Source organism: Cololabis saira, chromosome 23 (genome assembly GCF_033807715.1).
Source record: "Cololabis saira isolate AMF1-May2022 chromosome 23, fColSai1.1, whole genome shotgun sequence".
In the NCBI taxonomy this organism is placed as follows: Eukaryota; Metazoa; Chordata; class Actinopteri; order Beloniformes; family Belonidae; genus Cololabis; species Cololabis saira.
Window position 1 is genome coordinate 9316659 of NC_084609.1, and position 14215 is coordinate 9330873.

Here is a 14215-nt window from a genome sequence, read left to right on the forward strand (position 1 = left end):
TCCTGATCCAGCACCGGGTGACTAGAATCAAAAACTGCCCTTTAACAGGAAGAACCGCTGGCAGAACAGGGTCAGGAAGGGCGTCTGCCTGGATGATCTCAGATCATCTCAACAGTATTTCAGAACAAATACAGTGGAAAATAAAGTGGTTTTGTGAGAATGAAACGTATTTCTCTCGAGGATTACCAGGGAACAGAAAGACACCCCAAATCCATTAGGGTGTCTTGTAATAATACAGTAGATAAATCCAGGAACTTGAGGAAAAATCAGTTATGATTTAATAAAGTTCATTTTGTAAATGGATTTACAATTTAATTTGCTAATTCTTTTTGTCCGACAAATATATTTTAGGCTTTTTAATTACCGACATGCGACTCTGATGAAGGCGAAATGATTGAACATGTTGGTAATTAAAAAGCCTAAAATATATTTGTTGGAGAAAAAGAATTAGCAAATTAAAAACAAGTTATGTTGCCTTGTATCGAAATAAGACTAATGTGAATGAAAACAGTAGCTACCAGTATTGATGAGCGATTACTTCTGTGTAAAACGTACCGCAGCAACAAACGCTGGAGTATACTTTTCACAAAAGAGAAACTTCCCAAAGACAAAATAAAACAAAGCGATGATGGATAAAACTGTAGGATTCAATGTCCTAGATGAGCAGTTGTTGTTGTTGCTGCATAGTTGAACATCTGGAGCTGCAGTCCAGCTTCCACCCCTGAAACTGCTCTCACACGAGACTGATCAGATGTAATGTTGGCCAGACAATCAGCTTTACAAGAGACACTCACATTCCCAGCGTGCTAAAATGTGAAAATATTCATATCTTCTTATTTTACACATTTATTGCAACACTTAAAAGCAGAATTACAGTACTGTTTTTTTTTTAAACAGATGTTCTTTATTTTAAAAACAATATCCAAAGCACTGATATTAAATCGTTGTCAGATGTAGAAATAAAACATTGTTGGAACATCTCTAGAGTTTACTCCCACGGGGAGAGAATAAAAGTATTGTGTACAAATCTTAGGCAGGGGTGAAAAATAATCCAGTAAGAACGTGTTCAAAATTATAATTTTTACCAAATTCAGAAAAAGCTAAGTGACCAGACAGAAGTAAGTTTGAAACTAAAGCCAGTATTTGCCTTATATCATATCTGAGAAGACTTGGAGAGCAGGGGCCGGATTCATAAAACATTCTTAAGAAAAAAAATCTTCTTAAGTGTCGTTTTTTTCTTAAGTTAAGTCTTAAGAAGAAAAAAAGAGAAGAAGTCATATTCTCCAAAAAAGTTCTTAAGTATTTTCTCAACTTTCTTCTTAAGAAAAAACTTAAGAATAAATTGTATTCTTGAAATAAAAGTTCTCAAATTTGTTCTTGACTTTTTTCTTAACTTTAAGACAACCTTGACCTGTCTTAAAATGTCTTCTGTGAAAAGTTAAGACTCTAATATCACCTTTTTCAACACATTTGCACATGCACAAACAAAAACCCGCAATATTGTGGAGCGATGCATCGGTGTAGTGACGTCTCGCTTCAGGTGCATCGACTGAATATAATGAAATGAATAATGATAATAATAATAATATAATTCTGGGATACTGGCTGCTACTGCTGTGTGAACGGTCTGCTGGAGCGGCTACTGAATCGTTCATTTAGTATGCAGTATACAGTACATACTGATGCAGTATGTAGCATGTAGTACTTAGCATGCCATTTCGGATACAGCCATATTTTAAGAAGTTCTTATGTAGGAAAAATAAGAAATTTGTAAGAAATGACAGTTCTTAAGACGGTAAAAATATTGAGGAATTGCACTTCAGAACTTTCTTATGAACTTCTTAATTTTAGATCTTAAGACATTTCTTAAGATCGTTATTGGTGAATCCGGCCCCAGGTCGCTCCAAGTACCTGAGAACTAAACAAGTGACCTTCAGTGGATGTGGGCTGCCATAAGCATTTGTCTTAGTGTAATCCCAGATAAACGTGACAACGTGGGGCCCCACAGCCCACGTCCAGGACTCTGCTGTGTTTATCCTGACGACAGCTCCTGAAGGTCATTAGAACTGAGATCACTGTCTTGGTGCAGAAATCATTGTGGCCAATCAGATGCCTCCCTCACTGGATCACATGATGTTTCTCACCGTTTAGGATGCAGTTAATCGTGCACAGATCCCCGACTTATTGTGCAGAAATGCAGCTCAAGCTTGCAGGGAACCTCCACTATCCTCCCCTGTTGCCTGCAGACACTCATCACTGCACTGCTCTCCAGCAAACTAATGTCTTTCTTCTACAACCAAATATCTCAAATCGTGACTCATCACCCCACAGCACCTACTGCAATTTTTCTGCACCCCGGTTCTGGTCTTTTCATGTGTAGTCGAGCATCCTGGCCTCGTGTCCACATCTCTCGTATGGTGTTTTGGTTGCAGTGCTCCTACTTTAGACCACTTCTACGTGTGAAATTGATCATCAGTGGTATTAAATTGACATAATTAAAATTGCACACTTGACTCTGATTCTGCAGAAATTCCTGACTTTAGTAGTATTGATGCAGTTTTTAAGTTAAATATTTGGTGTTTATCAAACCAAATACAGATTTTTCCCCCGTTTGGTCATTTTGCATTGTGTAAATTAGAAAACTATTCAAGCTCATATTTTTTGAAAGCATCCATGCTGTACAGCATTTTAATGAAGAGGAGCGACCGCACTATGAGCTATTTACAAAAGGACATCCTTCAGGGAATGATTTTCTACTTTTATAGAGACAACTTTACTTGTAAATAAGTAAAAGGACACTAACGCAGCAAATGTACTGACTGTGCCGACTGTGTACATCAGCAGCCTCGGCTCTGTGCGTTTCCACAGCAGCTCAGCAAATCATTGATGCTGTAAAAAGAAAAACAACTGTTTGCTCCCGACAGACCTCCTCCTTACAGGGGCAAGTGACATAATTTATCAAGGCAAAACAATTAGACTAACGGCTCTCGGAGGACAACATAGCTATTAATCAGAGTAAATAACACTCCAATAACCTAAAAGGGTTCATTACTGCTGTACACTGCCATCAAGAGCAGGATTATTACAAAGACATATTATCCGTCGAGACTTCGGACCCCATTTTTGATTAAATATCACTTCCTGTGTGGCGTTTGCGTATCTTCAGCTGCGGCGCATCAGTAAAGTGTAACATGAGCATGCTGCAGGCCAAGATGGACAGGGGGAAAGGAAAAGTTAGGGAGGAGAAAAGGGTCATTTTTGCTGATGAGGAATGACAGCAGCAGGCTGAAGGCTCCCAGGGCTCAAACATCAACATCAACCCGCCTGTCAGAGAAATATCATCGGAAGATGATGCAGGCTGCAGCAGCATCAGTTTAGAGCAGGGGTCGGCAACCCGCGGCTCTCGAGCCACATGCGGCTCTTTAGCGCCGCCCTGGTGGCTCCTGGAGCTTTTTCAAAGAAGTTTGACCTTTTTTTTTTCCTTTTTCCTTTTTTTCCATCTTTTTTTTCTTTTTTTCTTCCTTTTTCCCCTTTCTTTTTTTCCCCTTTTTAATCTTGACATTTCGACTTTTTTCCTCAACATTTCAACTTTTTTCTCAACTTTCTCGAGATTGTACTTCAACATTAATATCGACATTTCGACTTTTTCTCAACATTTCAAATTTTTTTCACGAAATTTTGACTTTTTCCTCGACATTTCGACTTTTTTCTCAAGATTGTACTTCAACATTTATCTTGACATTTCAACTTTTTTGTCGACATTTCGACTTTTTCCTCGACATTTCGACTTTTTTCTCAAGATTGTACTTCAACATTAATCTTGACATTTCGACTTTTTTCTCGACATTTCGACTTTTTTCTCAACATTTCAACTTTTTTCTCAACTTTCTCGAGATTGTACTTCAACATTAATATCGACATTTCGACTTTTTCTCAACATTTCAAATTTTTTTCACGAAATTTTGACTTTTTCCTCGACGTTTCGACTTTTTTCTCAAGATTGTACTTCAACATTTATCTTGACATTTCAACTTTTTTGTCGACATTTCAACTTTTTCCTCGACATTTCGACTTTTTTCTCAAGATTGTACTTCAACATTTATCTTGACATTTCGACTTTTTTCTCAACATTTAAACTTTTTTGTCAACTTTCTCAAGATTGTACTTCTTTTTTCTTTCTTTTTTTCCTTTTTTTCTTTTTTCCCCTTTTTAATCTTGACATTGACTTTTTTCTCAACATTTCAACTTTTCTCTCAACTTTCTCGAGATTGTACTTCAACATTAATAGACATTTCAACTTTTTTCTCGACATTTCGACTTTTTTCTCAAGATTGTACTTCAACATTAATCTTGACATTTCGACTTTGTTCTCGACATTTCGACTTTTTCCTCGACATTTCGACTTTTTTCTCGACATTTCGACTTTTTTCTCAAGATTGTACTTCAACATTTATCTTGACATTTCGACTTTGTTCTCGACATTTCGACTTTTTCCTCGACATTTCGACTTTTTTCTCGACATTTCGACTTTTTTCTCGACATTTCGACTTTTTTCTTGACATTTCGACTTTTTTCTCAACATTTAAACTTTTTTCTCAACTTTCTCGAGATTGTACTTCTTTTTTCCTTCTTTTTTTCCTTTTCTTTTTTCCCCTTTTTAATCTTGACATCGACTTTTTTCTCGACATTTCGACTTTTTTCTCGACATTTCAACTTTTCTCTCAACTTTCTCGAGATTGTACTTCAACATTAATATCAACATTTCGACTTTTTCTCAACATTTCAAATTTCTTTCACGAAGTGGATAATGAAAAAATAAATCTTCCCCCAGTTATAACTAATATAGAAACATGCAGCATGTGTTGTCTTCATTCTAAGGCTGAGACAAGACTTTTCATTTTTTGCAGCTCCAGACATTTGTTTTTTGTGTTTTTGGTCCAATATGGCTCTTTCAACATTTTGGGTTGCCGAGCCCTGGTTTACAGGAAGAAAGAGTTGTGTTGTGTACCTGCTGGTTCACCCGGCAGTGTGTAGGGCCGTGGTGGATGAGGATCCGGACGATGTCCACGTCCCCCCTCCAGGCAGCCAAGTGCAGCGGGAAACAGCCCTTACTGTCGGCCACACTGGTCGACGCCTCAAACTGCAGCAGTTTCAGCACCACGTCCCTAAAGACAGAGGCAAGCACAAGCAGTAAATCAATCAGCAGATGCAGGTGTGGCAGGATGGAAAGATGACGTACAGATTGACAGGAGTCTAAATCAAAAACGAAAAACCTCCACACGGACAGACGGGAACCGAAACAGGCAGGGAAGCCCCGGAGCCAGGAAGAAAGACGGACAGACCGGCAACAAAGAAGAGACAACACACGGGCTGAGCTGATGAGACGCAGGTGTGAGCAATCAGAGATGATCAGGGAAGTCAAACAAGAGCTAAGAAGCCATGAAACCTTCAAAATAAAACAGGGACTAGATTAACAAAACCAGAAAACCCCACAAACAGAAGAAGATTAATCACAAACACGAAAAACCTTGAATCATCATGACTTGGACGACACTGGGTTTTGATTTTATTACACGAGTAGAAAAATATACAATACAAAACTTTCCATGGTTGTTGATGTCAGGCTTTAATATGAGGCAGTGAGATGAAACTTTGTGCATCTCCAACTGAATATTAAAATATGTTGCTTGCAAGAAAAAAAAAGCTAATTTAAGCATGTGACGTACATTAATGAAGACATTTTACAATTGTACTCTTTTTTGGGCTGAAATGATTCACTTTTTACATATAAAAAGGTGAGAAAATCTCCCTGACGGACAAATTTGTATTTTTTTTGTCACAGATGTGACTTCAAAAAAAAAAAAGAGGACATTCTGCATATTGTGTTTTATTGATAATTTACAGTTGACACCATATCTACAACTGGGTCAAAGACGTATAAGGCCTTTGAGTAGCCCATTTTTAAAATACTTAAAATAAAGATATTTTTGGCCATTTTCCAAACATTTGAAATGTAGTGTACACATACATGTATGTGAAAACTTCAAACAAAGGTATTTTAGTGTTTTTAAACCTTTAAACCGTCATTTGGGGCGACCATTTATCTCAAAATTAATAGATTTCCATAACAAAATGTATATTTTAAGTATCAGTAATTAAATTAACTGTTCAAGAAAGATAGACACATTTTTCCTTTCATTTTTTGAAAACCATTTTTAAATACATTCTATCCATAATGGCAGTGTCACCCTCTTACTTACTCTAACATTCATAAAACTGATTTAAAATGTGTACAAGGTGTATCCACTTATGCATGCTATACCAATAATTTATATTTGAACCAAAACTGATAGACTCAACTCAACTCAATTTTGAATTTGATACAGAATTGCCATTTGTTGGTTACCCCACATGACAGGTGGTCACCCCACATGATGCTTTCAAGTTTAATCAAATATAACAGGCTAACAGTTAGCTATATGATCTAAGCTAGCTACTTCTCACCACATATCACTAACAAATTTACCTTCAAAATATAGATTTGCAAATAAAACGAATTATTTACAGTTTTAGGGTGGTCACCCCACATGATATCAAAATGTGACGTATACACTGCAGCAGTTAGAAAGAGGATTTATTTGTAAAGGAGAGAGAGACTACTGACCTGCAGGTTGTCTCTCTGGGACCCTCATGGAGTAACTGGCTGATGCAACATCCTCTTTGAGATGATTGTCAATATAAAAGTCCCTCAATTGTATTTTTTTCATGGTCACCCCAGATGATAATTCAGACAATGAACATATTCGGACAAGATTAGTTTGAGTATTATGATTGAAATGTGTGTACAAATGTTCCATAACTTTGTCAATAAATCTAAAACAAGTTTGAAAGTATGCCCAATAGGGCAAGCATTATTTTTAAATTGTTTTAATGTGATTTAAAACCAGTTGTCCAAACAGAAGTCAAGGCCGGACGGTCACCCCACATGATGTTTTCACACTTCAGATGGCAGAAAATGACCAATAACCAACATGTTTAAATAAAATAAGAGTGGGCACATGTAGAAGGAATGTATTAGACATGCATGTTATATTTTTTATTCATTTTTATGTTTATTATTAGGTAAAAAGTTTCATCGGACAGAAAAAGTAAGCGTCACGTCTTTGACCCAACTACAAACTTTTCCATGAAATAATTCTAATGGTACAAAAAGGGATCTTCCATCGGAAGAACAACATTTGTTATTGTACTAATATGCTTATGCTACAATTATTTTTTCAATTTTAAAATAAAAAATAATATTTGATGATGGATGGATGGATGGATGGATGGATGGATATGTCTCCCCTGATATAAAGTAATATCAAACTTTTAATATAGCTGCAACTAAACAATCGCGTCTCTGGTGCCGACTCCTTTCAGCAGAGGCTCGGTCTGCAGGCTCCACAGTCCAAAGGAAAAATAAGGCTTCATTTGCATCCAAAATGTCAGCAGAGACAGAAGGAAACCGTTTCCCAGGAGCAGGACTGGCAGCAGCAGCAGCGAGACCCATAACGAACCGCTCGCTTAAAATCAGCGTTTTATTATATTCTCAGATCTTTTATTTCAGCTTAAGTGACAGTCAAATCCCAGACTCACACATCTCAGGTTTAAACATGACAAACTGCTCTCCGATCACATTCAGACTGCAGGAATGAGCGAGCGTGATTTAGTGTGGGGAGACTGTAATTAAAGTATTCTGCAGCAGTCCAACTCACACAAAGCTTCAATGACAAATCTCTGGGAACGGCTCTGCCTCAAAACAAGCCTTGTTTTCTCAATAACTTAATTACACGTTTCTTTTTCTTCCATTTTTTTCACCTGAATGTTAGAATCACTCCACTCTGGGTTTTTGTCGGCCACCCAGTTTTCACTCGCAGGCTGTATTTTTCTGGTTATTGCTTCTGCTCTCCTTCCTCGGTTATCTAAAAGGAGGAAATCCATCGAACCGCCCCCAGAACTCAAATTTAATCCTTCACTTCTGCCGAGCTGCAACAGAGGTCAGGCTTGCTGCAAGTCCAAGGCACGGTCGGCTGAAGAGATGGGACTGAACTGCAGCTCTGCAGAAATGCACAAACTCGCTTAATCCCTATCATGAATGATGCATTTCATCGATTACGTCCTTGCAATTCATCGTTTATAGCTATTACTGCCAGTTCATCTTGTTAAGTGAGAGAATACTGTTTTTATGAGCAGATGAAGTTTCTTTGGCTGCTGTTTCTTGATTCAGAGTCCTTCTGATTTCTCCCTTTTGAAGACATTTACGTTAATTAATTTACACTCCAGGGGCTCAATTTTGAAAACGTATAAATAAACCTGAGTTGAAAACAGGATCCTGACGACGTTTTCGTGTTGACTCCTTTTATTGGCCCTACAAGTATGTAAATTCTATCCAAACATTCAAGGTTAAAGCCATTTCTTTCTTTTTTTTTTTTTTTATTTAATAAAAATGTTTCAGGATCATATAAGCACTTTTAAACACGTATCTACGACTCCTTTTCTACAAGTTATCCCCGTGCTGAAGTATTTCCAGATGCTGGGTCTTCGTTAACGGGTCCAACTCCACGTCCAGACTCGTTTATTGTTAACGCTGACAAACAATGTCTTTTTTGTCCCCTCAAGTAAAATCTTAACCTTATTTCGTTCCTCGAGTCAACGCATGTAACTGACTGTTACCATGGAAACGTGTGTCAGACGGTTTCTAATTAGCAATTTGTTCAGCTCATAAATAATTCGATGTTTGCTGTTGTACAACTAATGACTGATAGTCAAATGTAGGAGTCTAACAACAGAATACAAAATTAAAACATGGATCAGCTGGTAAACAGCGTCGACATGGCCCAGAAAAGACTCATCCACGACATGTTACTGAAGTCTCATCCAAGTTTTGATCGTGCAGGATTCACCTCAGACTGTACACACCACAGAAGAACGAGATTTCCTCTCCTGATGGCGCCAATTGAGAACATTATTGGAGTTTTTACAGTGGGCGACTGAGAGCACGTTTCTCCTCATCTGAGAAAACAAAGTCTGCAGTATGAGATTACTCGGTGACCTAAAACACCCAGACGGACACAGCCTGGAGGACCAAGGTCATCCCACCTGCAAGGTTGGTTTTAGAAGAAGAAACACGTCCAGCATGAACGCACATCACATACAAATGTGCCAAAGTAAATTGCACTAAATTGTGGAATGATTTTTCCCACTTGGCAAAGAGCTCTTCCTCTTTGAAATGTTACAAAAGAAGTTTGAAGGACCACTTGACTGCTGTTTTGTAACTGTTTTCCCAATGTGATGTTGTACATGTATCCATGTTCTTTTTGTGTTTCACTCATAGTGACATGTACCGTCTTATTTGCTCAGGAGTCAATATAAGTAATATAAGTTGTAAAAACAATATCCCATGCACACTCACACACACTTATTTTTTTGTCTTTATTCTTTATTATTTATATATTGCATTATTAGTTTGCCATCACTTTTGTGTAGTTATACTTTTTGTTTTTGTATGTTAATCCTGTGTTCCTTATAACATCCTATAACACAGGAGGCTTCAAATAAGCCCATTGGGTTTTTTGCCTCTTCTGCACCTATAGTATTTATATTTGATATTTCCTGTATATTTTTAAAACTGTGCAAAACAATAAACTAAACTAAAACTAAAAGTGATGTTTAAGCAGCAGTGAGATTATTACAATATCAATATTATCAATTAAATTGCTCATTAATTACCTTCACCGTCACCGAGCAGAGAAATGCCACCTTTCTCAGAGTATAGTATTATGCAGATGATTCCATTGTTCGTAAACTCTAAAGTTTACTTAAATATTAATAAACAGCCTGCTGGCTCAGACCAGCAACAAGTGAGTTTGCACGTGTCCAAGTGAGCGCTCATCAGTTCAGAGTTCAGCCAGTTTAACCAGTTTGATAAAGGGTTATGATGTCTGCTGCCCCCTTGTGGCCAAGAAAAATCACGACGTTTGTCCAAGAAAAAACGCGACACGGGCCGACTTAAAGTAGATTTAATGACGTCATTGCAGTGATAAATATTCACCTGACAACATAAATAAGACAAACAACCAGTGTTTGTGAAACATACGTAGAAACAGTAGGTTTTTTTCACGTCTTACCTGTGTCCGTTGAGCGACGCATGATGTAAAGGTGTGTATCCTGTGCTGTCTGTGCAGTTCACATTCAGGCCCTTCCACATGCTGTAGGAAAGAGAAATATCCAAATTAATGCTTTGGTTATTGAAAATAACTTTTATGCAAAACAGTGTTTGCAAACACAATTTAAAAAAAAAAAAGATCAGGACTCGTATCACTCATGAAATATCTTGATGGATGGAGGATTTAGACTTTTCATAAAGAAAAATTCAATTCCTGAGATGGATCTAATGTCATACAAATTTGAAAAACCTGGTCAGAAAGTCTTTATAACCACATAGAAAAACACATAACTCTCTCAGGAGCCTGTAAACACTGTATTTACAGGCCAGCTCCCAACTACTCGCTGTTGCTGGTGTTATTTCCTCCTGTCTGTAACTTTCTCTCTATAATGAAGTCAGTTTCTCCTCCGTTATTGTTTCACACAGAAGAAAATCAGCCTCATTGTATAGAGATCCCAAGGTGAGATGTTTAATAGATGTGTAATTTCTCATTTGGGGGGTTGGGAGTTGCAGCCGGAGGAGTTTCAGCCTGATTTCATCACACTGGCAAATAATAAAAGTAAATGAGCTTAACTCTTGCGCTTGCAAAAGGCTGAGCATGCAAATAAGAGCACACGAAACTGGATCTCATCAGGTCTGGCGACATAACAAATCCACACACACGCGCATACACACACACACACACACACACACACACAGACACAGACACACGCGCACACACACACACGGGTTTCTGGGGATATAATTATGTGACCTTTTTCCTCTCTCTCTCTCTTCCACATGAAGTCCTCCAAGCACGTCAGAGACAAGTACTAATTAGCTAAATTACAGCCTGAGCAGGTCCTGCACTGAAAAGCCGTATAGAGTAACTTCTAAAAGTGAAGTGATTATCTATTTTCTTGAGAGAGACGAAAGGAGAAGTTCTCAATGGCGAAAGCGTAGATGCATAAAGCGCAGCATCCATCATCATTTCAGGTAAAACCCTCTAAACCTCGGCACGTTCAGGCGTTTCTTCGCAGTCATTATGTCCAAATCTCCTTTTTAAATCAACTCTTTTACAGAATCTCACCCAAATGAATCATCATTTTAATGACACTGACTTCCAGGTCCCTGTTTCAATGAGAAATTCTATATTTTTAGGTAAATTTGTCCTTTTTTTTGCTCAACAGTTATGCGGCAGGACGTTCAACACAATGATCAAGGTCGTGCTATTTTGTATGGGGCACACGCACAAAAACAGCCGTCAATCTGGATTAAAAGGGCTATTAAGAGCTGGCTGTACACACACACACACACACACACACACACACACACACACACACACACACACACACACACACACACACACACACACACACAGTAGGTAATGTGCTCTACTCAACAGCCAGCTGAAGCAAAACATGAATTATACACTTTTTATTTGATTTATTTCAGAATAAATGACAGGAAAACTACAACCAGGTGTTGTTGATCCACAAGACACATTTTTATGCAAAATAAAGCACAAGGAACAAAAATCAAGAAAAAAAAAACACACTCTTTAGACGATCTTGCGTCTCTGCTGACCTCTTCTACGTCTACAGAACACGACCAGGAAGATCGCTCTTTCAAAGGAGCAGACTGAATCCAAACACAGCTGGCATAGTAGGAGAGAGGTACAAACATGCACATCTGGAGCCTGCCGGAGGGCTGCAGGTATCTGGTTCAGATGTTTCCTGGACACCAGGACCGATCCAGACATGCTCGTGGGAATGACCTCCGTATGGTATCGGAGGAGCGGTGGGAGGTTTGCTGCTGCCACAGACACTCCACCGGGGATGACTGGAGTTAAATAAATCCCCTCTCTCCAGACCAGCGCTTCTCAACTGGTCTGGTATGAAGAGATGGTGCAGTTTGAACTTCAGATTATACTGAAGTGAGAGTTCTTTCATGCACAAACTTGAAATAAAAATAGACAGCTTTCACGCCTGCAAACTCAAAGAGCATCTTTGCAATAACAGATCTTTGGAGGACCCAACAGCGCATTTGACCCAGTCACAATCAGGATAAATCGCTTTGTTCCCATTATACGGTGAGCTAAAGGTAAGTTTAATGCCACGGCAGCATTAGTTTTGAGGTACGTTTTCTAACAAATATGCTTCCTAACCAGAGGTGTCAAGTAACGAAGTACAAATACTTCGTTACCTTACTTAAGTAGAAATTTTGGTTATCTGTACTTCAATGGAGTAATTATTTTTCAGACGACTTTTTACTTTTACTCCTTACATTTACACGCAATTATCTGTACTTTTTACTCCTTACATTTTAAAAACAGCCTCGTTACTCTATTTCATTTCGGCCTTTAAAAAAAAACTATCCAGTTAAATTGCTCCATCCGGATAGAGTGAATTTGGTTGTGGTTGTTTCAGATGTTCTTGTCCAGTTTTGTTCTTACATCCGTTCCCTCAGATTCCTGCAACTAAACTTGGATGTACATTCCAATAAAGGTTAGGATAAATGATAACATGCCTCTGAAGTTTGACTTTTTGCACCATTACAATACTTATAGGCAACTAGTCATCATATCTGCTGCTCTCTGAAACACATGTTAATGCTCAATAGTACACATATATGGTTCTTTAATATATTTACATTATACTAAGATGCATTCATTTTCAATGGCTTTTGTCCTTAATGGCTTTTTTCCCCCTTACATTACTTTTACTTTTATACTTTAAGTAGTTTTGAAACCAGTACTTTTTACTTTTACTTGAGTAAAAAACTTGAGTTGATACTTCAACTTCTGCAGGATTATTTTTAAACTCTAGTATCTATACTTCTACCTGAGTAATGAATGTGAATACTTTTGACACCTCTGTTCCTAACTTGAACTAGCTCAGTAGGAAGTTACCAAAGATGTAATATTGGGAAGATGCTCTCCGGTACCCGATTCACGTGGATGACGTTTTGATTCAAACATCGTAAGTTGTTTGCAGGCATGAGCTACAGCCGAATACACACTCGTTTAATATATACTGTAACAAGCCCTGTGAAGCTTTTAAAGCTGGCATATTAACACATCTGTAACAGTCATCATTAACAGTCTCAGATGGTGTTTTAATGCAAAATACAAGAAATAAAGTGCAACGACTGAAAAGTACTTCCATCAAGACTAAAGTCCTGTGACCCACTGAAAACAAGAATCACTACTACAGAGGATCTTTCAAAAGTTAATGTCAAGATGTGTGGACTTAGATAATGTAATAACTGAGAGCCTCATTCATGAACTAAGTGTAGGTGGAAACACAGATTCTCATCTGGTTTCTAAACTTTACAGCTGTTCAGTGAACAAACCGGGCTTTCAACGCCCTCCATGCATTCAGCTGCGCCGTTACCTGAAAACAACCAGCCTCCATCGGTACTCCGCCTCTCCTGCACGCTCCCCAACACACCTTATTAGTGCACAAACACACCTTATTAGTGCACAAACACACCTTATTAGTGCACAAACACACCTTATTAGCGCACAAACGCGGCAGTCACGCTTCAGCTCCTGCACAAACAGACGGGTTTGTCGATAAACCTCGTTTTCAGTCTTACTGTCAAGAGTCCAGCAAGGTGTTGTGTTTACACAGTTTTCCACGCTGGTACAAATGCATTTGGCATGATGTCAGTAGCAGCTTAATACGTATGAAATACTTCAGGGCTGACTGCTTCAGGAATTTGAAACAAACGTGCTCTTTGCCTGTTTTGTTTTTCTTACTTATCCTCCAAAAAAACTGGACGGAAAACAGTCATCTGGCCTTCGTGTGATGCATGTCGTCGTTAAATCAACAGGAAAATCAAATGCAGCCACACTTATTTGCAGATTAATGAACTAAATTTATGAGTTTTACATCCAAGTCACCACAGATCTGCACTGGGACATCGAGTCTGTGCATAGGGGAGTTTTGCAGCTCTGATTTTGCATGCACCGTGACTGAGGCGAGGTATTCAGTGACCTGGCCTTCCTCCACCCTCACCTGTGTG

General features: G+C 38.3%; 1 protein-coding gene across 1 annotated transcript in view; it reads right to left on the reverse strand.

Moving 5' to 3' along the window:
- The window catches only part of anks1b (ankyrin repeat and sterile alpha motif domain containing 1B), a 277955-nt gene that overhangs the window by 193276 nt on the left and 70464 nt on the right, over nt 1-14215 (reverse strand). Inside the window, exons 2-3 of the mRNA XM_061715033.1 lie at nt 10170-10250; nt 5009-5165 (exon numbers count right to left, since the gene is read on the reverse strand). Of these exons, the coding sequence (XP_061571017.1) occupies nt 5009-5165; nt 10170-10250 (238 nt within the window). The remainder of the gene's footprint in view (nt 1-5008; nt 5166-10169; nt 10251-14215) is intronic.